Below are 22687 nucleotides of genomic sequence, written 5' to 3'. Positions count from 1 at the left end.
ATTTAGAAGTAATATAACATTTTACAATAGTGAAGTTGGAATTTTAGCTTCCTTCTTGAATTGCCTTGCTTTAATTCAAATCAAACTTCAACCTGATGTTGAACACACCTGTGGTTTGGAAGAAACTTTCAAGACGTATGTTGCAGTCTATGCTGCCCCCTGCTGGTCTCAGTCGTCTGCTTGAGAAGGTGTGGTGGTGGGTGGGGGTGTACTGTACAAATTGTGTACAAGTCATTGGTGTATGGGTGCATCGCAATAATCTAAAATGGCATCCTTTTTGTAGGCATTTTCAGATGACTGCATACCAATTGGAGAAGGAATAAATAAATACTTATATCGTGTGGAAGACTAGTAGAGACTCCGACACAAATGGATCTTCCAATAAGAGCAACAATATTATTTTCCTAGTGTTATACATGGAGTCAACAGTCAAAAGAGCTGCTTACACCCGCCCTCTTTAAAAGACTAAACAAAACATCATTACTCTGTTGAAACATTTTATTTCTTTGTAAAAATGACAGTAAATCAAGTGGATAGTAACTGTAAACACAAGGCTACTATGAGCTACGGAAGTCATATACATACCTTTAGAGGTCTGAAAGAACTAGGATAATTAGCTATTTTCAGGCTGCATGAAACATCAGTACTTCCCATATTTGTACAGTTGCCTTTTTAAAATCTGCTGTAGCTCATGCAAGTCACTTTAAGTTTGTTGGAAGTTTAACAAAAAAATATGAAAATGGCAAAATAACAATGTTGCTTGTTTAAAAATGTCATTTAAAACTGCAGTTTTTATTATGTTCTGGGATCCCTATACTGGTCAATTGAGACAAAGAAAAACACTATCAAACAAGAACAATGATGTATATGAATATACAACAAATGGCCCAATCACATACTTGTATAACTACTCCTCTTATAACTACATTCTGCGATCAACCTTTTAAACCAGTATTAATTTCCTTATGAGAAACAATCATGTTTATCATCTTTAGCTAAATAAAAAACAAACAAACGGGTAGCACACAGGTGATATCTGATGAACCAAGTAGCTTTTACTCAATTAAGGTGATCAGAGTAACAGCTTTTATTTCACACAAAAAATATGTATCATGTATTTGTAGTAAAATTTGGGAAAATGCGAAGGCCATGTTTTATTTATTTATGCTCATCCAATATTGATCAATCAAAAAGTAGAGAAAAAAAATAAGGACCGAAATGACTATCATGGCTCCCTTTTCAGTCGTCGTCAAAGTTCTGTTGTAAAAGGAAGTTAGCAGCCAAGTTCTCATTCTTCTCACAGGCAAAGTAGGCCTGTATAACAAGTCCTTCAGGGAATCCTAGGGCTTTTAGCTGTAAGACAAAACAGACAGAGTCAATATTGAAATGACATAAACAACATTCCTGAATAGCGATGACAGGATTGATATTACATTCCTATTCCCATAAATAGGCATTTATTCATGCATCTTCAGTTGAAAACAATGCAGTCTGAAAGCAACACGTCGCTAAACCCTTTATACTAGTGAGAATTGGCCAATATGGGTAGGGCTAAATTTAAATGTTTTTTAAAGCATAGTAGCAACTGAAAGGAAACAGTTGAGATTCTAGGAACATTTGACCCAAGCTGAGGACAACAGTTCACCTGACAAGACTGAATCCAAACGTTACACTGATGATTGTGTTCAATTTGCATTTAGTGTAATTTTCACTGCATTCGTTGATAAAAATCTGAAAATACTCTGGACACATTCAGTAACATAAGAATATTCTTGGAAAAGGTGGGGTAGGTGCAACAGATGAAAAAAATACAATGGTTTGAGTGAGAGGACTAACTGGTGTCTCCAAGTGGCCACACACCTCTCCAAACTGTGCACAGTTCCTACGTCATTTCAATGCACTTTTATGACTCAAAACAGAGTAACTATTGTTTTTGCTCTCCTAGCTGTGCCGTTGAGGAACTAGAGCAAGCACCCTTGTAGTGTTGTTTGGAACACAACCCCACATGCCCGCCATCCAACAATTACTGTTGTTTACACAATCCATGGCACATTATGAATTTCAATTAGGGTTAAATAACTGAGAAACCGGTAAATTATAATTAAGAAATAAGGCCCGAGGGGGTGTGGTATATTTATTTAACTAGGCAAGACCGTTAAGAACAAATTCTTATTTTCAATGACTGCCTAGGAACAGTGGGTTGACTGCCTTGTGAAGGGGCAGAATGACAGCTTTTTATCTTGTCAGCTCAGGGATTTGATCTCACAACCTTTCGGTTACTAGTCCAACCACTAAGCTACCTGCCACCCCAACGGTTAAGGGGTGTTCTTAAGCACGCCGCAACGCGGTGTGCCAGGACACAGCCCGTAGCCATGGTATATTGGCCATATACCACGAGATGCCTTACTGCTTTTATAAACTGGTTACCAACGTATTTAGAGCAGTAAACCACAGGTTTTCGTCATACCCCTGGTATACAGTCTGATATACCACGGCGGTCAGCCAATCAGCATTCAGGGCTCAAACCATCCAGTTGATAAAATGATTTCTATGAACAGCATGGCGTGAAATGGAACTGTTAAATGATATGAGATGTTCACAGCCGTCATCTCTACGGCCTCTGCATGATGAATCATCAACGTTGAGGGGGGTGACAGATCGCCCACCTCATTATGGAGTGCATCGTGAACTGCGCGTAGACTTTTTTCTGACAAGTAGACCTACATTTGCGTAGTCTATGCTACAGTAATAAAGACTGAATGCGCATCTAATACACCCATCTCCATCTTGCTTTCAGGGTTCACCATATTACATTGTAAAGATTATTTTATTGCAGCTGCAGAGTGAAAAACAGCCCATCACGCTAACATCGTATTAAATCTGTGCACGAGCGAGCAGTCTATCAATTCCTTTCAAATTGCATCCATAACACATAATCCTGTTCTAGATCGATATACAGTGCATTCAGAAAGTATTCCGACCCCTCTACTTTTCCCACATTTTGTTACAGCTTTATACTAAAATAGATTCTTCAGTCATCCATCTACTAATAATACCCCAAAACCACAATGCATTTTTTTTATTTTTTATGTTTGTAAACATATGAATAAAAAAATGAAATAATTTAGATAAGTATTCAGACTCTTTACTAGGTACTTTGCTGAAGCACCTTTAGTAGCAATTACAGCCCTGAGAGTTCTTGGTATAAAGCTGCAAGCTTCGCACACCTTTATTTGAAGAGTTTCTCCCATTCTTCCCTGCAGAGCCTCTCAAGCTCTGTCAGTTTGGATGGGGAGCATCGCCGTACAGCTATTTTCAGGTCTCTCCGGAAATGTTCGATCGGGTTCCAGTCCAGGCCATGGCTGGGCCAATCAATGACATTCAGAGACTTTTACCGAAGCCACTCCTGCGGTGTCTTGGCTGTGCGCTTAGAGTTTGTTGTCCTGTTGGAAGGTGAAGCCTGAGCCTGTTGGAGGTCCTGAGCGCTCTGGAGCAGATTTTCATCAAGGATCTCTCTGTACTTCGTTCATTCGATCCTGACTAGTCTCCCAGTCCCTGACCCTGAAAAACATCCCCACAGCAGGATGCTGCCACCAACATGCTTCACCTTAGGGATGGTGCCAGGTTTCCTCCCGACGTAATGCTTGGCATTCAAACTAAAGAATTCAATCTTGGTTTCATCAGACCAGATGAAATCTTGTTTCTCATGGTGTGAGAGTCCTTCTCATGGTGTGAGAGACAAACTCCAAGCGGGCTGTCATGTTCCATTTACCTAGTAACAAATTAACAGTCCTTTCTGAATGTCCTATCCAGAACCGATTACAGTTGAGGAAGAGTCCTCCCTTCTTTAACTGACCACATGTCTTCCGACTGACCACTCTACCATTAAGGCCTGATTGGTGGAGTGCTGCAGAGATGGTTGTCTTTCTGGAAGGTTCTCCCATCTCCACAGAGGAACTCTGGAGCTCTGTCAGTGACCATCGAGTTGTTTGTCACCTGCCTGACCAAGGCCATTCTCCCCCGATTGCTCAGTTTGGCCAGCTATAGGAAGAGTCTTGGTGGTTCCAAACTTCTTCCATTTAAGAATGATGGAGGCCACTGTGTTCTTGGGGACCTTCAATCCAGCAAACATTTGTTGGTACCCTTCCCCAGATCCGTGCCTCGACACAATCCTGTCTGAGCTTCACGGACAATTCCTTTGACCTCATGGCTTGGTTTTTGCTCTGACATGCACGGTCAACCGTGGGGCCTTATAGACAGGTGTGTGCCTTTCCAAATCATGTCCAATCAATTGAATTTACCACAGGTCAATCAAGTTGGAGAAACTTCTCAAGGATGATCAATGGAAACATGATGCATCTGAGCTCAATATTGAGTCTCATAGCAAAGGGTCTGAATACTTATGCAAATAAGGTATCCGTTTTTTCCCGTTTGAATAAATAGAAAGCATTTTCTAAAAACCTGTTTTCCCTTTGTCATTATGGGGTAGTGTGTAGATTGAGGGAAAACATATTTAATCAATTTTACAATAAGGCTGTATAACATCGTGAGAACATTGTTCTCGTGAGCGCTATTTCAGAACTATTGGCTAAAAACAATACAAAAGTACCAGAGAACCGCTATGTTTACTCAATTTATTTAACTTTCTTTTTAAATTATATATATTTTTTAAATAATTAAAATAAATCAGCATTTCTGTAAATTATTTAGCCAACTAGCACATTTTCAACTGTAGCCACTTATCAACAGTCATCTTGGCTTGTGAGATTCCCTCCTTTCTTACCCTCTCAATGGCCTCCTTCTCCTGGGGTGTGACCTGAATATAGTTCATGCCACTTCCAGCCTCCCCACCGACCCCCACTCCAACACCTCCTCCACCACCTACTCCTCCTCCCTGACCCCCCTCCTGGGCTGGCTCGTTCAGCATCTGGATGAACTGCTCTTGGTGGCTGCTGATTTGCTGAAAGGGAAACAGACAAACAGGATTGTGTTCATTAGGGCACACAACAGAAAAACAGGCCTTTCTTATTAGACCGATTCCAAGTAGTCCCTTCTCGCTTTACTCAGTTTCCCTCCGTTTGGTACATAATGAACACACCCATGGAGAGAGAGTGATCAGGGGTTTGTTCAGGAAGGAGCAACAGACTCAACGTTCAGATAGAAATGCATTGTACAGATCAGGTAAGTGTCATATGAGCCAACTGTTAGTCACAGTTCTACACATGACATTTCTACCAGCAACATTGAGTGCAGCCCCTCTACAAATGAATCTGATGGTTTAGATTTGGTCAACGCACCAGTCCAGGCCAACCTTTGATACCTACAACATTATGAACATTTCACATCATTGAATAAATCCCAGGTAATTACAGCTGACCAGAGGTTGGTTTGAGGCTGAACACATTCTGCTTCCCAAATGGCACCTTATTACCTTTATAGTGCATTACTTTTGACCAGAGTTCACATAGGGCTCTAGTCAACAGTAATGCACTATATAGAGAATAGGGTACCATTTGGGACACACAACAGTATCAGAGGGGGTCTGCTGCTATGCCTTCAGGCTCTGATCTCATTCCTTCAATATGCATGAGAGGCCTGGGGAGCTAAATGACACAGACAAATGTATTTGGCAGAAGGACAAGAATTCCATCAATTTCACTGCTCATTGTAGCCAGTTCAACTACAAAATCGTGGAATAATTGTCAATCATCAAGAGGCCAGAGATTCGGGAGTATATCGGAGACAGACTGTAAATCGAGGCATTTGTGTGAGTGTGTTGTCCATACTTGCAGAAGCTGGGGGTTCTCCCTCCCTATCTGCTGTAGTAAGGCAGGGAGCAGAGAGGGGTTCTGCTGGATGATCTGTCTCATCTGGAGAAACTGGGGCTGGTTAACCAGGAACCCCAGAGGGTTGGCTGGAAACACAGGAGAGGGAGAGAGGGGATAGGAGGTCACACCATTTTTTCAGATGACTGCCTTGCCTGGTTCACCAATTACTTTGCAGACAGAGTTCAGTGTGTCAAATCGGAGGGCATGCTGTCCGGTCCTCTGGCAGTCTCTATGGGGGTGCCACAGGGTTCAATTCTCGGGCCGACTCTTTTCTCTGTATATATCAATGATGTTGCTCTTGCTGCGGGCGATTCCCTGATCCACCTCTACGCAGACGACACCATTCTATATACTTCCGGCCCGTCCTTGGACACTGTGCTATCTAACCTCCAAACGAGCTTCAATGCCATACAACACTCCTTCCGTGGCCTCCAACTGCTCTTAAACGCTAGTAAAACCAAATGCATGCTTTTCAACCGTTCGCTGCCTGCACCCACACGCCTGACCAGCATCACCACCCTGGATGGTTCCGACCTTGAATATGTGGACATCTATAATTAACTAGGTGTCTGGCTAGACTGTAAACTCTCCTTCCAGACTCATATCAAACATCTCCAATCGAAAATCAAATCAAAAGTCGGCTTTCTATTCCGCAACAAAGCCTCCTTCACTCACGCCGCCAAACTTACCCTAGTAAAACTGACTATCCTACCGATCCTCGACTTCGGCGATGTCATCTACAAAATTGCTTCCAACACTCTACTCAGCAAACTGGATGCAGTTTATCACAGTGCCATCCGTTTTGTCACTAAAGCACCTTATACCACCCACCACTGCGACTTGTATGCTCTAGTCAGCTGGCCCTCGCTACATATTCGTCGCCAGACCCACTGGCTCCAGGTCATCTACAAGTCCATGCTAGGTAAAGCGCCGCCTTATCTCTGTTCACTGGTCACGATGGCAACACCCATCCGTAGCACACGCTCCAGCGGGTGTATCTCACTGATCATCCCTAAAGCCAACACCTCATTTGGCCAAACTTTCGTTCCAGTTCTCTGCTGCCTGTGACTGGAACGAATTGCAAAAATCGCTGAAGTTGGAGACTTTTATCTCCCTCACCAACTTCAAACATCTGCTATCTGAGCAGCTAACCGATCGCTGCAGCTGTACATAGTCTATCGGTAAATAGCCCACCCATTTTTTACCTACCTCATCCCCATACTGTTTTTATTTATTTACTTTTCTGCTCACCAATATCTCTACCTGTACATGACCATCTGATCATTTATCACTCCAGTGTTAATCTGCAAAATTGTAATCATTCGCCTACCTCCTCATGCCTTTTGCACACAATGTATATAGACTCTTTTTTTTCTTTTTCTAATGTGTTATTGACTTGTTAATTGTTTACTCCATGTGTAACTCTGTGTTGTTGTCTGCTCACACTGCTATGCTTTATCTTGGCCAGGTCGCAGTTGTAAATGAGAACTTGTTCTCAACTAGCCTACCTGGTTAAATAAAGGTGTTCTCAACTAGCCTACCTGGTTAAATAAAGGTGAAATAAAAACATAAAAAAGGACAACGGCACTGTTCTATTTCCAATCCACACAGTTCTATGTTCCATTTCCATGTTCTATTTCTACAGGTCCATTTTGTATGTTCTTTGTTCCCAAAGTTGTACATTCCTCTTCCACACAGCAGCACACTAGTGTTCTAAACTCCAGTATGCCAAACCATTTATGGCATAGAACAATTGATACAGTGCAGCACATAGGGCATCTCTTTATTATTCAAAGGAAAATAATAGAAAGCCATCAAATGCTATTTCTGTGTGCACTGCATACAGAAGTGTTGTTCTGCATGCGTATAGTGGAGAAGCAGGTACACACACACCTCCTGTTGCAGCGCTGGCTAGGGAGCCTGTGCTGGCTGGGGTGGTCATACTGCCTGTGTTCAGAGCTGGAGTTCCTCCACCCACAGGGGGCACCACTGGGTCAGCACTCACATGTCCCTCCTCCCCAGCTGGGATCCCCTGAAGAACAACCACAGGAGATACATTAGAGCTGCCAGAGAGGGTGGAGGAATCTAGCTCCATCATCTCATGCCGAAGGAACACATGGATGAAAACCGTCAAAGAGCACTTTTTTAAAATATTTTTTTTATGATATTTTGAGTCAATGACCACGTTAACATGCACACCAATATACCGTCATTATTTGGGATACTCAAGTATTATGCATTTGTGATGACAAACATCAGATCCCGTTTACAATAACCCGAAAAATCTTGTATCCCGGTTATGAGAAACCCGGAAAAGACACGCTGATCTGTGGCATGTAAACATCTGATCCCATTTACTGTTTTTTTTGCAGTCTGCGCAGGCTCCGTTTTGTATATCATTGGTGTTGTGTGAGGTTATCTGATTCTCAAACAAATCATTTAAAAAAAGTAGGCTACCCGCACAGTTCGATCCACCATAACTCCATAATGTATTTTGCTGATACTCTGAACAGGATCGTACAGCCTACTGGCTACTTTCACCCCAAATTTAGACAACTTCCTGCTTATAATGTCTGACACTTTGTAGGCCGTATTATTATTATTATTATTTCTGTAGGCCATTTGTTTGTCAACTAGCCAATCGTTAGATGCATGCAGCTTCAATTCTGTCATAAATTGTTGCCCCAGAAGACTAAATAAAGTAGTGCTCACCAGAATAAAGTCTTACATTGACAGAATGAATGCATTAGTAATCTAGTTAAACACTGCTGAATGTCTTTTAGGGACCAAGGAATAAATGCAATAACTCCAAAACAGTGGAGAGATTGGTCCTGTGCAAAATGTCCAAAAGTTATCAGTTTGACTGATTTTAAGGGAATTAAAAGCTGAGAAAACAATGAAACACGTTTCTGATAAGACTTCAGTTCGTCTGGGTGCACATTTTATGTGGTTCTTACCGTCTGCTTGCATAAGTGTCAAAGTCAACATTACAGTAGCATTCACATTTTCGGGGAGACATGCTGAAAGAAAAAAGAAAAACCTGAAATATCACATTTACATATATATTCAGACCCTTTACTCAGAACTTTGTTGCAGCATATTTGGCAGCAATTACAGCCTTGAGTCTTCTTGGGTATAACTCTACAAGCTCGGCACACCTGTATTTGGGGAGTTTCTCCCATTCTTCTCAGCAGATCCTCTCAGGTTCTGTCAGGTTGGATGGGGAGCGTCGCTGCACAGCTATTTTTAGGTCTCTCCAGTTGGAAGGTGAACCGATGCCGCCTTGTCCTGAGCACTGTGGATTAGGTTCTCTCTGTACTTTTCTCCGGCAATCTTTCCTGCGATCCTGACTAGTCTCCCACACCCTTCCTCTGAAAAACATCCCCACAGCATGATGCTGCCACCACCATGCTTCACCGTAGGGATGGTGCCAGGTTTCCTCCAGACGTGAGGCATGGCATTCAGGCCAAAGAATGGTCAGAGAGTCCTTTATGGGCCTGCCGCCAGCTCCAAGAAGAGTCTTGGTGGTCCCAAACTTCTTTCATTTAAGAATGATAGAGGCCACGGTGTTCTTTGGGACCGTCAATGCTACAGAAATTTTTTGGAACACTTCCCCAGATCTGACACAATCCTGTCTCGGAGCTCTACGGACAATTCCTTTGACCTCACAGTTTTTGCTCTGACATGCACTGTCAACTGTGGGACCTTATACAGATAGGGGTGTGCCTTTCCAAATCATGTTCAATCAATTGAATTTACCACAGGTGGACTCCAATCAAGCTGTAGAAACACCAAGGATAATCAACGGAGACAGGATGCACCTGAGCTCCATTTTGAGTCTCATAGCAAAGGGTCTAAATACTTTTGCAAATATTTTTTTATATGTTTAGACATTTATTAAAAATAAACATCTAAAAACCTGTTTTCGCTTTGTCATTATGGGGTAGTGTGTTTAGATTAAGATTTTTTTATTTAATCCATTTAAGAATAAGGCTGTGACTTAAAATGCAGAAAAAGTGAAGGGGTCTGAATACTTTCTGAATGCACTGTATATTACGCTACATAAGGTAGCCCTACAGTCAGTGTCCATATTTCAGTTACTAGTCCATTTAACCCATATATATATAATTTGGAATATTCTGTTTATTAATGGATACTCGTGAGTGGGATATCAAAAGGTGCATGTAAACAGCTTATCCCGAACAATACCTTAAGCGGAATTCGAGCTACTATCCGGAATACTGTGCGCATGAAAACGTGGTCACTGTCATATTATATCACTTTTAGACTAAACCATTCAGAATAAAAAAGGGGTGTCAGACTGGAGAAGTGGATGGAGTGATGGGAGGTACTTACTGTAAGCAGGTACTCCACAGCTCTGTCTGGGTTGTTGAAGCTGGCTCGGAGTGATGCCACCACCTGCTCCCTCTCATAGCCCATCAGCATCATCTCAGTCACCATGTTCTCATATGATTGGCCTGTCACTGAGGAGCAGGAAGAACAACCAACCAATCAGATGCCATTTTGATCAGGGAGACTCTTGAAAACTTCAGATGACATTCACTAGGATAAACAGCCTAATGAAAACAGATTGAGAGATAGATTTTTTAAAAAGTGAAAGGAATAGCCCTAATATATATATATTTATAATATTATATTTTCAATATTAAGACATAGCTATAGACCTAACTACAAAAGAGAAAGTCTGTTTTCAGGTTATAATCCATTCACAAAATTGGGTTAACTCATATCAGGAGGACCATTTACCTAGAGCAGAAGTTGCCTCCTCGAACATGTTCACATTGGCCAAGAGACCAGACGAACTGAAAGAGAAGGCGTATAAAGCTGATGAGAGTACTGTTCCATTTTACCATGATCTGTTCTCATAAAATATAACCATTAGGAGATATTAATTATACTATAACCGACACCAGCGAAATCTAAAACGTCTCCATTTCCAATAAGAATGCAATCTCAGTTAACGTTTTGAACAAAACATTAGGGACACCTTCTCAATATTCACTTGCACCCCCTGAGGATCTCATCTCGGTACCTAATTGCAGTAAGGCTGCCTCAATTTGTCTGGGCAAGGCGTCGAAAGCGATCCACAGGGACGCTGTTGACTCAAATGCTTCCTACAATTGTGTTGGCTGGATGTCCTTTTGTTGGTGGACCATTCTTGACACACACAGAAAATTGAGCATGAAAAACCAAGCTGCGTTGCAGTTCTTGACACATTCAAACGCCAGGCACTTACTACCCGTTCAAAGGCACTTCAATCTTTTGTCTTGCCTATTCACCATCAATGGCACACATGCGCACTCCATGTCTCAATTGAGTCAATGCTTAAAAATAATTATTTAACATGTCTCCTCCCCTTGATCTACAATGATTCAAGTGGATTTAACCAGTGACATCAATATGGGATCACAGCTTTCACCGGGACAGTCTCATTAAAATATTTAATTAGTTTTGTACACTGTGTATACGGAATAGGTTTGCAATTTGAGAGCCATTGACTGCCGACCCAGCCCTACCTGGTTGGAGTTGATGCTGGGGCTGAGGTGTTGGAGGGCCTCTCCTCAGCTGGTTTGTCCTCTGGTTTGCCCCCCTCGGGTGGGTTATCTGAGCCTGAGAGGGCAGCAGCAGGTACTGTGGGGACTGTAGTGCTGGAGGTGGTGGTCGTGGTAGCACTGGAAGGCTGGGCAGCTGCTGGGGCTGCTTTAGGCTACATAGAGAAAAAGGGGAATGTCCCGTGCTCAAGGTTGGGCTCAACAGCATATTTTACTTAAAAACATAGGCCTATAGGTGATAGAGTACAAATTCTTTTAGCAACATGGCTTGTCAGGTAAGAAGCCTGTGATCTGATTTAGGCTACAGACATGGACACATTGAATACCGATTGGCAGTAATAATTACCATTTTAGGCCACTATCACTTTGTGTGAGGTAGCAAAAAAATAGCAAGCCATCTTAAAAAGGAAATTCCACCACTAACTAATGAAAATTATCTCCAGCACAATTCCAGTCTCTACATGTGAAAAGAGCACATTTCAACAATATAGTTAGAAAGTTCTACCCGATGACATCAAAAGGTAAAACAGATTTGCGTGGTGGGGAGCACTTCGAAATACCCTCCGGCTAGAAACACGTTTTAGGTTTTGAAAAACCACCGTTTAAAACTTTAATCCTACCCTGTGATATCACAGAGAAACATTTTTTAGGACCTTTTGTTAATATATTTTTAACCACAGATCATAGAAAGGCTCCGTTTTCACATTTGTAGACACTAGTTTGGTGCGGAGCTGAATACGAGGCTGAAAAGTGGCAGAATTGCCCCTTATCAAAATGAGCAGCCTGGGAGTTAAGTAACATTTTTCCATCTGAAGATTTAAAAGAACAGGTTGCACAATATATTTCCACAAACCTAACACCGTGGATTGATGATAATCAAAAACATTTTTAAAAGTTATTTATGCAAATGTTGATTTGAAAAAAAAGTTGCGAAAATACATGTATCAATAAGTAATATACCAACAATACACTGTGGCTTTGACATTCAGAGAGGAACGGCCTGCTGGTGGCGGCAACGCACTGTTTACCGGCATGCATGTTTGGTCAAGAGGGGAAGAAAGTCTTACTGGGTCAGGGGAACCCCTCATGCTTCAGTCATATGAGGGCCTCACTTTGTCCCGAACGATTACACTGGCTACCAACAGTGGAAGAGTGTATTCGCTATGAAGCTGAAACCGGTTCTGTGCCCACAGTCAATGTAGGCTCCAAGTCCACTGACACCATCGATGTTACAGCGACATGGTGGGTGGCTTCAGTGATGGATGTGAAAATCGGCTAAGAAGGTACTAAAGGGCCCTAAGAGTTGTCATGTTATGTTTTTGGTAGATGATAAAAACAAAGTCAGCTATCTAAGTGCACCGGGCCATGCAAAACAAAATTGGCCCACTCACACAGATACAATAACTAAAATCAACAGAATGCTCCATGTTTTGCAGAAATGAATGGTCAAATATCATAATCGGATGTCATTGTTAATTTTCAAGGTCCTTATTTTTGCTGAACTGCCTGAGCTTTATTGGCCAATATAACTTGCAGGATATCAATGGTAGCCAATGTTCCCTACATTTTTCCCTCACCAAGTAGATTTCAGGTCTGCTGAGCACAAACTGGAACACTGTGAAAATGGTAACTTCCGGCGCACGTTTACTGTGAACACAGAGGCAGTACTCACTTTAAGTTAGTAGCTATCTTGACCACTTAAAACTGTGGCTCTTTGATCATAATGTAGGCCTACCAGAGTGGTATACAATCAACAACAAAATAAATAGAAACTGCATCACATAACATTCCAACATGGAAATAGCCGTTATTGTTGAGTGGTGTTCAATGTAGGCCTACATTCCATTACTTTTATTAAAAACATGCAGGGATTGACATTGACCCGTTTATCCACTTGTCCTTCAGACCAGGTGACTGAAAATGCCTATTGACTACTTAGCTTATTCAAGCCCGTCTCAAAATACACTGCCCCTTTAAGACAAAGAAAAGCTCTTTACCTGACTCGCTTTCAAAGATGTCTAAAATGAACACATTTTGTGCTCTTTGTCGGAAGCAATCACTCCCACATTGTTGACTACAAATGATCTATAACTTGGCAAATAACTCACTAATTAGCGAAGGATATGAACAAATGTCAAATGTGCACATCGCTTACATTTAACTCTGATCTCAAAACAAAAGCATCTACTCATGACCGCTCATGCTGTAAAAAAGCAATCCAGTTCAAAGTGAATGGCACAGATCCACATATGGCAATGGTGTACTTGCATATACAGTACCAGTCAAAAGTTGACACCTACTCATTAGTTCTTTATTTTTAACTATTTTCTACATTGTAGAACAGTGAAGACAAACCTAAACATAACTCTTCATTCAGTAACCATTAAAATATATAAATATATTTTATATTTATAAATAAATATATTTTATATTTGAGATTCTTCAAAGTAGTCACCCGTTGCCTTGATGACAGCTTTGCACACTTTTGGCATTCACTCAACCAGGTTTCACATGGAATGCTTTTCCAAAAGTCTTGAAGGAGTTCCCACAAATACTGAGCACTTGTTGCTTTTGGTTACTTGGTTGCTTTTCCTTCACTCTGTGGTCCAACTCATCCCAAACCATCTCATTGGATAGAAGTCAGGTGATTGTGGAGACCAGGTCATCTGATGCAGCACTCCCTATCTTGGTCAAATAGCCCTTACACAGCCTGAAGGTGTATTGGGTCATTGTCCTGTTGAAAAACAAATGATAGTGGGACTAAGCGCAAACCAGATGGGATGGCGCATCGTTGCAGAATGTGCCTTGAATTCAAAATAAATCAGACAGGGTCACCAGCAAAGCACCAATACACCTTCTCCTCCATGCTTCACGGTGGGAACCACACGGAGATCATCCGTTCACCTACTCTGCGTCTCACAAAGACACGGCGGTTGGAACCCAAAATCTCTAATTTGGACTCATCAGACCAAATGACAAATTTCCATCGGCCTAACGTCCATTGCTCGTGTTTCTTGGCCCAACCAAGTCTCTTCTTATTGGTGTCCTCCTGTAGTGGTTTCTTTGAAGCAATTCAACCACGAAGGACTGATTCACACAGTCTCCTCTGAACAGTTGATGTTGAGATGTGTCTGTTACTGGAACTCTGTGAAGCATTTATTTGGCTGGAATCTGAGGTGCAGTTAACTAATGAACTTATCCTCTGCAGCAGAGGTAACTCTGGGTCTTCCTTTCCTGTGGCGGTCCTCATGAGAGCCAGTTATCAGTGCTTGATGGTTTTTGCAACTGCACTTGAAGAAACTTTCAAAGTTCTTGACATTTTTGTTATTGACTGACCATGTATTTAAAGAATGATACGATCATTTCTCTTTGCTTATTTGAGCTTTTCTTGCCATAATATGGACTTGGTCTTTTACCAAATAGGGCTATCTTCTGTATACCGCCCCTCCTTTGTTGCAACACAACTGAATGGCTCAAACACATTAAAAAGGAAAGAACTTCCACAAATTACACCTGTCAATTGAAATGCATTCCAGGTGACTACTTCATGAAGCTGGTTGAGACCATGCAAAGTGTGTGCAAAGCTCATCAAGGCAAAGGCTGGTTACTTTGAATCTCAAATATATTTTGATTCGTTTAACACCTTTTTGGTACTACATGATTCCATGTGTGTTATTTCATAGTTGATGTCTTCACTATTATTCTACAATGTAGAAAATACCAAAAAAATTAAAACCCTTGAATAAGTATGTGTGTCCAAACTTTTGACTGGTACTGTAGGCCTACTGTAGCACTGATTGGGTATGGTGCACCGGTCTGTGTAGAGTATGGGCTTGAGTGGTGCCTGTCAATGCAATAGAATCCTACTCCAATGCTTTCTGCCTACAACAAAATCTCTTGCATAATTAGTCTGCAAAACTAAGTCTTGCATAGTTTGTTTTGTTATGTTGCATTGAAAGTGGCTAATATTACGTTGATTCGATCACAATTCCCACAGTAAAGGGAAACGTTGATAGGTTTTAACGGAGAAAACTCTAGAAAGTTGAGGTAAGTTCAATCTCGTACAGGCTGATATTTCTTCTGCGTGGCAGTCCTGGGGTTGGAAAATTGATGGTAGGACAATGTTTGTTAGCCATTATCTGAATTTACTGCTGCTATTAGTATCACTCTGGTTAGCATGTGGCTAGCTAGAACTACAATCTGCCAACAGAGTTTGTCAGTTTGGTTACAGACATTCAATGTCTACGATGGTAAAGGTTTATCTTGATTTTGTGTAACAGTGCGAGAAATGCTGATGTGCTGAACTGCTAATAAGTGCTGTGTTTCAAGGCTACTAGCGGTTAGATGGTACGAGTCAGAGTAGGTGAGAGGAGTGAGAAGCAGAACGTGCCCAATTTGACTGGAGCGCCGAGCAAGACTCCTAAAGGCTGGAGGGTAGGCCTTCTCGACCCCTCAAATAGCGCATTTCATGAGCTCAGGGCATGCTAAGCCCCGCATGCATTTGTAGTTTATTTTCATAAAGAAACTGAAGACACACAAGTGCAAAAATCAAGGTGACTTAAAAAGATGACCAAGAGTGAGAGTGCGGTGATGTAATGTCAACAACTAAAGAATCAGTGGAATCTGAAAAGGCCAGTCTCCTGAAAGCATGATTGTCTACTTACTACATGCACATGCTAAAAGAAAGGAATGAGATAGGTAGCTAAATTGTCAATATAGCGCATATTCCAACTTAAGGAGTTTTCTGTTTTGATTGGGTTATTTTGCCTAAAAACCTTTAAACCTACCTATAGATTTATTTTATAATAATAAAATGCATCCCTGCCCCGAGTGACATTTTGTTACGTTACAGCTTTACTCTACAATTGATTAAAAATGTAAAGTTCCCTCATCAATATATATTGACACACACACACACAATACCCCATAATGACAAAGCAAGAACAGGTTGACCTTAAATAAAAACTTAAATATGACATTTACATAAGTATTCAGACCCTTTACACGGTACTTTGTTGAAGCACCTTTGGCAGCGACTACAGCCTTGAGTTATTTGGGGTATGATGGTACAAGCCTGGCACACCTGTATTTGGGGAGTTTCTCCCATTCTTTCTCTGCAGATCATCTCAAGCTCTGTCAGGTTGGATGGGAAGCATCGCTGCACAGCCATTTTCAGGTCTCTCCAAAAATATTCTATAGGGTTCAAGTCCGGGCTCTAGCTGGGCCACTCAAGGACATTCAGAGACTTGTCCTGAAGCCACAGCTGTGTTGTCTTGACTGTGTGCTTAGGGTTGTTGTCCTCTTGGAAGGTGAACCTTTGCCCCAGTCTGAGGTCCTGAGCGCTCCGCTGAAAAACATCCCCACAGCATGACGCTGCCACCACCATACTTCACCGTAAGGGATGGTGCCAGTTTCCTCCAGACGCTTGGCATTTAGGCCAAAGAGTTCAATTTTGGTTTTAACAGACCAGATAATCTAAATGCTCATGGTCAGAGTTCTTTAGGTGCCTTTTGGCCAACTCCAAGCGTGCTGTTGTGCTTTTAACAGACAGTTGTGTGCCTTTCCAAATCAAGCCCAATCATTTTAATTTACCATAGGTGGACTCCAATAAAGTTTTAGAAACATCTAAAGGATGATCAATGGAAACAGGAGGCACCGGAGCTCAATTTCGAGTCTCATAGCAAAGGGTCTGAATACGTATGTAAATAAGGTATTTATTTTTAATACATTTGCTAAAAATTAAAAACCTGTTTTTCCGCCTTCTCACTATGGGGTATTGCTGAGGATGATTATTTATTTATTTAAGAATAAGGCTATAACGTAACAAAATGTGGAAAAAGTCATGGGATCCGAATACTTTCCGAAGGAACTGTATGTGACCAACAGATGCAAAACTGTATTCCCAGAGATGTGGAATCCATAGATTAGGTTCTAATTTATTTATTTCAATTGACTGATTTCCTTAGATGAACTGTAACTCCGTAAAATCTTTGGAAGTGTGTCATGTTGCATTTGTATTTTTGTTCAGTGTAGATACCCATCACTAGAAGATGTCCACTGTATTATTAGGTCAAATCTTGGCCACCTAGGGGAAATACTGTTGTCCTTGCTAAAGTTTTTGCTTACTGATCTGAGTCTGCGGCAATACTCAACAATGATGGCGCTGGAAAGACAACTTTTGGTAGGCGTTGATGTCGATTGATCCCTTTCATAACTGAAAATGCAGCAAAATGTTGGTTTGACAATATTTTCTATCTAGAGCTTTGTTGTCAAATAATGATCATGGCTATTCCGTGCCAGTACAGTAGTGTGAAGAAGCTAGCTAGCTAATCAGATGGGTGGCTTTCAGACCACTGACATCAGAAATAACACAAGGTCAAAGGAATAGTCATAGCTTATTACAACTAAATAGTAAAGCAACAGTTTATACAAATGAAACAAACCAATGGCGCAATCAACTAGCAAACAATGTAGCTAGTCAAACTAGCTAGCTGCCAATGTGGCTTGAAAACAAGTAATCCATGGTAGCTATAACACTTGCATACATATTTACAACTAAATAGCTAAAGCGACATATTACTTTATATCTAGAATTATATATTAGCAAGCTAACTATGTCTTACTGTTTCAGCAGAAAAATATCTTGGTCGGTTTTGAATCCCTTAGCAATGGAGCTAGCCCTCTCCAGTTTGTAAGCACAAATCTGAGGTTCACCCTCGTCTTGGCCCGGGCTCTTTTGTTTTCCCTGCTGGCTCTCCAAAGTTCCATGTTACTATGGGTTATAGGGACATGTCGTTTCTTCCCCACATCTGTCATACATCTCCACTAGTGAAGTGTGGACATAGACGTCCCTTTTCTCTTCAGTTTCAGATTCTCTCAATAGCTTACTCCTCCTTGTGTTGTCGTCTCCTTCTCAAAACCCATTGGTGGAGAAGGTCAGAGGGGCGGGACCTCTGGCTTTTTCATCCAATGGGTTTTGAGAAGGAGACGAGATGACGCTAAGAGTACGCAATTTAGCTTTTCCACCTGTCTCAGTCAATGAACTTGTGGCGGAAACTCATCATTCATTACGCACAGCACTAAATCTGTCGGGAAAAACCAACCTGACAGAGAAATCGAATACAAGCGGTTCAGGTAGGCTGGAGGCACAATATTGTTACTGTTGAATCACACTGGATGACCACTACTGACTTGGAGCTTTTGAACAAAGAAAATATAAAAATAACAGAATGCAGCTTTAAAAAGATTAAAGATTCCACTATTCCATACACCAACAAACAGGAATCTCAAGGCCACAGCCTCTTGCCAATTATCACTATAGACTAGAGGTTGACCGATTAATCCGAATGGCCGATTAATTAGGGCCGATTTCAAGTTTTCATAACAATCGGAAATCGGTATTTTTGGGTGCTGATTTTGCAGATTTTTACATGTTTTTTTTATACCTTTATTTAACTAGGCAACTCAGTTAATAACACATTCCTATTTTCAATGATGGCTTAGGAACAGTGGGTTAACTGCCTTGTTCAGGGGCAGAACAGATTTTCACCTTGTCAGCTCGGGGGATCCAATCTTGCAAACTTACAGTTACCTAGTCCAACACTATAACCACCTGCCTCTCATTGCACTCCACAAGGAGACTGCCTGTTATGCAAATGCAGTAGAAGCCAAGGTAAGTTGCTAGCTAGCATTAAACTTATCTTATAAAAAAACAATCAATCATAATCACTAGTTATAACTACACATGGTTGAGGATATTACTAGTTTATCTAGCGTGTCCTGCGTTGCATATAATCGATGCACTTAACCATAAACACCAATGCCTTTCTTAAAATCAACACACAGAAGTATATATTTTTTAAACCTGCATATTTAGCTAAAAAAAATCCAGGTTAGCAGGCAATATTAACCAGGTGAAATGGTGTCATTTCTCTTGCGTTCATTGCACGCAGAGTCAGGGTATATGCAACAGTTTAGGCAGCCTGGCTCATTGCGAACTAATTTGCCAGAATTTTACATAATTATGACATTACATTGAAGGTTGTGCAATGTAACAAGAATATTAGACTTATGGATGCCAACCGTTAGATAAAATACCGAACGGTTCCGTATTTCACTGAAATAATCAACGTTTTTTTTTCGAAATGATAGTTTCCGGATTTGATCATATTAATGACCAAAGTCTCATATTTCTGTGTGTTATAACTAAGTCTATGATTCTATAGAGCAGTCTGACTGAGCGATGGTAGGCAGCAGCAGGTTCGTAAGCATTAATTCAAACAGCACTTTCGTGCGTTTTGCCAGCAGCTCTTCGCAAGCACAGCGCTGTTTATGACTTCAAGTCTATGAGCCTAATGGCTGGTGTAACAGATGTGAAATGGCCAGCTAGTTAGCGGGGTGCGCAATAATAGCGTTTCAAAAGTCACTCGCTCTGAGACTTGGAGTAGTTATTCCCCTTGCTTTGCAAGGGCCGCGGCTTTTGTGGAGCGATGGGTAACGCTGCTTCGAGTGTGGCTGTTGTCGATGTGTTCCTGGTTTGAGCCCAGGTAGGTGCGAGGAGAGGGACGGAAGCTATACTGTTACACTGGCAATACTATAGTGCCTATAAGAACATCCAATAGTCAAAGGTATATGAAATACAAATGGTATAGAGAGAAATAGTCCTATAACTACTATATTAACTACAACCTAAAACCTCTTACCTTGGAATATTGAAGTCTCATGTTAAACGGAACCACCAACTTTCATATGTTCTCATGTTCTGAGCAAGGAACTCAAACGTAAGTTTTTCTACATGGCACATATTGCACTTTTACTTCTCCAACACTTTGTTTTTGTATTATTTAAACCAAATTGAACATGTTTCATGATAAAAAAATATATATGTATTAAGTTAAAAAGTGTTCATTCAGTATTGTTGTAATTGTCATTATTACAAATGTAAAAAAAATCATTTTTAAACATTATTTTATTTAGAAAAACAAACATTTTTAAAAATTTTAATCTGCATCGTTTTTTTTTGTCCTCCAATAATCGGTATCAGTGTTGAAAAATCATAATCAGTCGACCTCTATTATAGACATTCAAACTGTGCAGAAGGCACATATTGTAGCTCTGCGGTGAGAAACTCCATTACATGAACTGTTGCTGCACCTGTGAGCATAGGGAGCGGAGATGTAACAGATTGCAATCCACTCCGCACAGTGGGATTTAATCTGCATTCTGCCTGTCTTCTTAGTGATATTGAGGTGCATGTGACAGGTCTGGGAAAATATTGCTTCAAGGTGAACACACACACAAGCTACACACACGTCCAATGACATGGAAAGTTAATTAAGTCCATCTGCCACTATCAGTGGTTGTCACTGTGTGTGTGTAGCATGTTTATGATGGATTTGAAAATAGTGAAGCGTATGTTATGTATTCAGGTCTCCACCCCAATGAAAGGCATGTAATTTCATGGACAAATCGCAACGTTTCTAATCCCTTACCTTTGCCACCATGACGACCACAAAGTTCTTCTCATCAATCTTATACTCCTTGAGGGCTGTGTCATCATTTAGGATTTTCCCTTCAAGCAACAAACATGAAGATATTAATTTATCAACCGACAATTCCACAATAACCCTGACATTCTTTGCCATTGAAATTGCCAGAAACCCATCCCCATCACCTATAAGGTTCATTCATAGTGGTGAAGAAACATTAGCATGCCACATACACAGATTGAACACTATTGCTGCAATCTGCATTCCCGTAACATAATTACATGAAAACATTGAGATGCCACAGGACAAGCCAACACAGACATGTAATTATATTGTGACAGCGCAACGACCTATGCATTTCTATCCGTCTTCATCAAACTGTCAGACAAAAGAGAGAGCAGGGGAATACAAGACTGAAACTGTACCTGCATATATCAACTTTTGTCCAGCAACCGGAAAACCATCTTTTCCCTTCTCATTCTCAATTTTTTCCTTTAAGGTTTTTACCTGAAAAGAGAGAGAAGACGACAGACAAATCATAAAGAGAACGAAGTCCATTGCGAGAAGCATATGATATGTATCAGTTTACTGGTTAAATGGCTGATGATTAGGCTAAAAGAGATAGCTAAGAAACCAATTAAACAATTCAAAGTCGGGTGCCCGAGTTCTCTGAGAGAGGTCTTATAATACTAATACTTGGCAACTAACTACACACTGCCTAAAATAAAAACAGTTTATGATTGACAACTTCTCAGAATTCTGGGTCACGCCAATAGGCCACTGTCAATGACTCGGGCTGAGGAGAGGTCTCTGCACTAACGTTAGATAACGACGTCCGCTAACGTTAGCTAATATTCGCCTCGCTAATAACAACCAAATGCCGACAGTATCTAGCTAGCTACAGGGGTGTCAAACGAAGTTAGATCGCTACAGTAACGTTATATGGATCAATTATTTGGATTATCAACATTTAGCTAGGTTAGCTAATAAACTATCCAACTGCTTCATAAGACACGTGAGGCAGCAGCTGTTTAGCTAGCTAACGTTAGAATACATAGCTAGCTAGCTAACGTTAGGGAGCTAGCTAACTACGCTAAACTCGAAAGTTGTCGTTTTGAATAAATATATCGTTAGAGCACACTGTGGCTATCCATGGCAAAAGTTATTGAATTAGCCATTGCTAGTTAGCTAACAATTAGTTGGGGTTGAGAAACTTGAGACAATTAGATAGCTAACTACCAACACTTACCAGCTAATGCTAGCATTAGTCAGCTACCGCGTACACTACCACTACCAGTTTTTGCCAACATAAAATCACAATGGGTGTATTTGCAGTAACGAACAACCTACTTTGTTAAGTAACGTTACTAAGAAACTTACCAACGTTATCTAGTTACTTGACTGGGGACTTAAACATGTTGAAGTTGCTTTGCTAACGTTAGCCAGCCATGTCAAACTAGCTAAGAATGCACGTTAGCTTAGCTTGTTAGCCAACGCTTGTTAGCCAACGCAACGGTAAGTTAGACGAAGTCCTCCACCCTTTCAACAAATGCATGGTTTCAACTCACCGTCTCCTCTGCGTCTATGTCGATTTTAAATGTCTGCTGTTGGAGAGTTTTTAATGTTATCTGCATTTTGGCGGCGAGCAAAAGGCTTAGGTTTCTTAACTTGTTTCACCCCGTACTCTTTCCGAAGGTGTAGTTAGATTTGATGCTATTTTCGCTAGCTCGTCATAGGTTGCTGCTCTGGTATTATGCCGCCACCTACTGTGTGGGGTGAAAACTGGGGAACTTTAACG

At 41.0% G+C, this 22687-nt stretch overlaps 1 protein-coding gene across 1 annotated transcript; it reads right to left on the bottom strand.

Moving 5' to 3' along the window:
- Positions 1-483: 483 nt before the first annotated feature.
- Positions 484-22654, bottom strand: rad23b (RAD23 homolog B, nucleotide excision repair protein). The gene is made up of 10 exons (XM_020470074.2): positions 22458-22654; positions 21315-21396; positions 20893-20972; positions 11366-11556; positions 10596-10651; positions 10185-10312; positions 7722-7860; positions 5787-5914; positions 4784-4960; positions 484-1353 (listed from the first exon to the last, which is right to left on the bottom strand). Exons 1-10 carry the CDS (start codon positions 22521-22523, stop codon positions 1240-1242), a joined length of 1161 nt encoding a protein of 386 aa, XP_020325663.1. The 5' UTR covers positions 22524-22654; the 3' UTR covers positions 484-1239.
- Between the last annotated feature and the right edge of the window lie 33 nt (positions 22655-22687).

The sequence above is a fragment of the Oncorhynchus kisutch genome, linkage group LG23 (genome assembly GCF_002021735.2).
Source record: "Oncorhynchus kisutch isolate 150728-3 linkage group LG23, Okis_V2, whole genome shotgun sequence".
In the NCBI taxonomy this organism is placed as follows: domain Eukaryota; kingdom Metazoa; phylum Chordata; class Actinopteri; order Salmoniformes; family Salmonidae; genus Oncorhynchus; species Oncorhynchus kisutch.
This window is presented reverse-complemented; position numbering and strand designations above follow the sequence as displayed.

What these genes read in the sequence shown, in the direction of transcription:
- rad23b (XM_020470074.2), bottom strand. Translation starts at nt 22,523, where the DNA reads ATGCAGATAACATTAAAAACTCTCCAACAGCAGACATTTAAAATCGAC. An exon ending in ACATAGACGCAGAGGAGACG is followed by an intron (nt 21,397 to 22,457) that starts GTGAGTTGAAAC and finishes CTCTCTTTTCAG; the next exon opens with GTAAAAACCTTAAAGGAAAA. An exon ending in AGCCAGCGCTGCAACAGGAG is followed by an intron (nt 5,915 to 7,721) that starts GTGTGTGTGTAC and finishes CTGTGTTTCCAG; the next exon opens with CCAACCCTCTGGGGTTCCTG.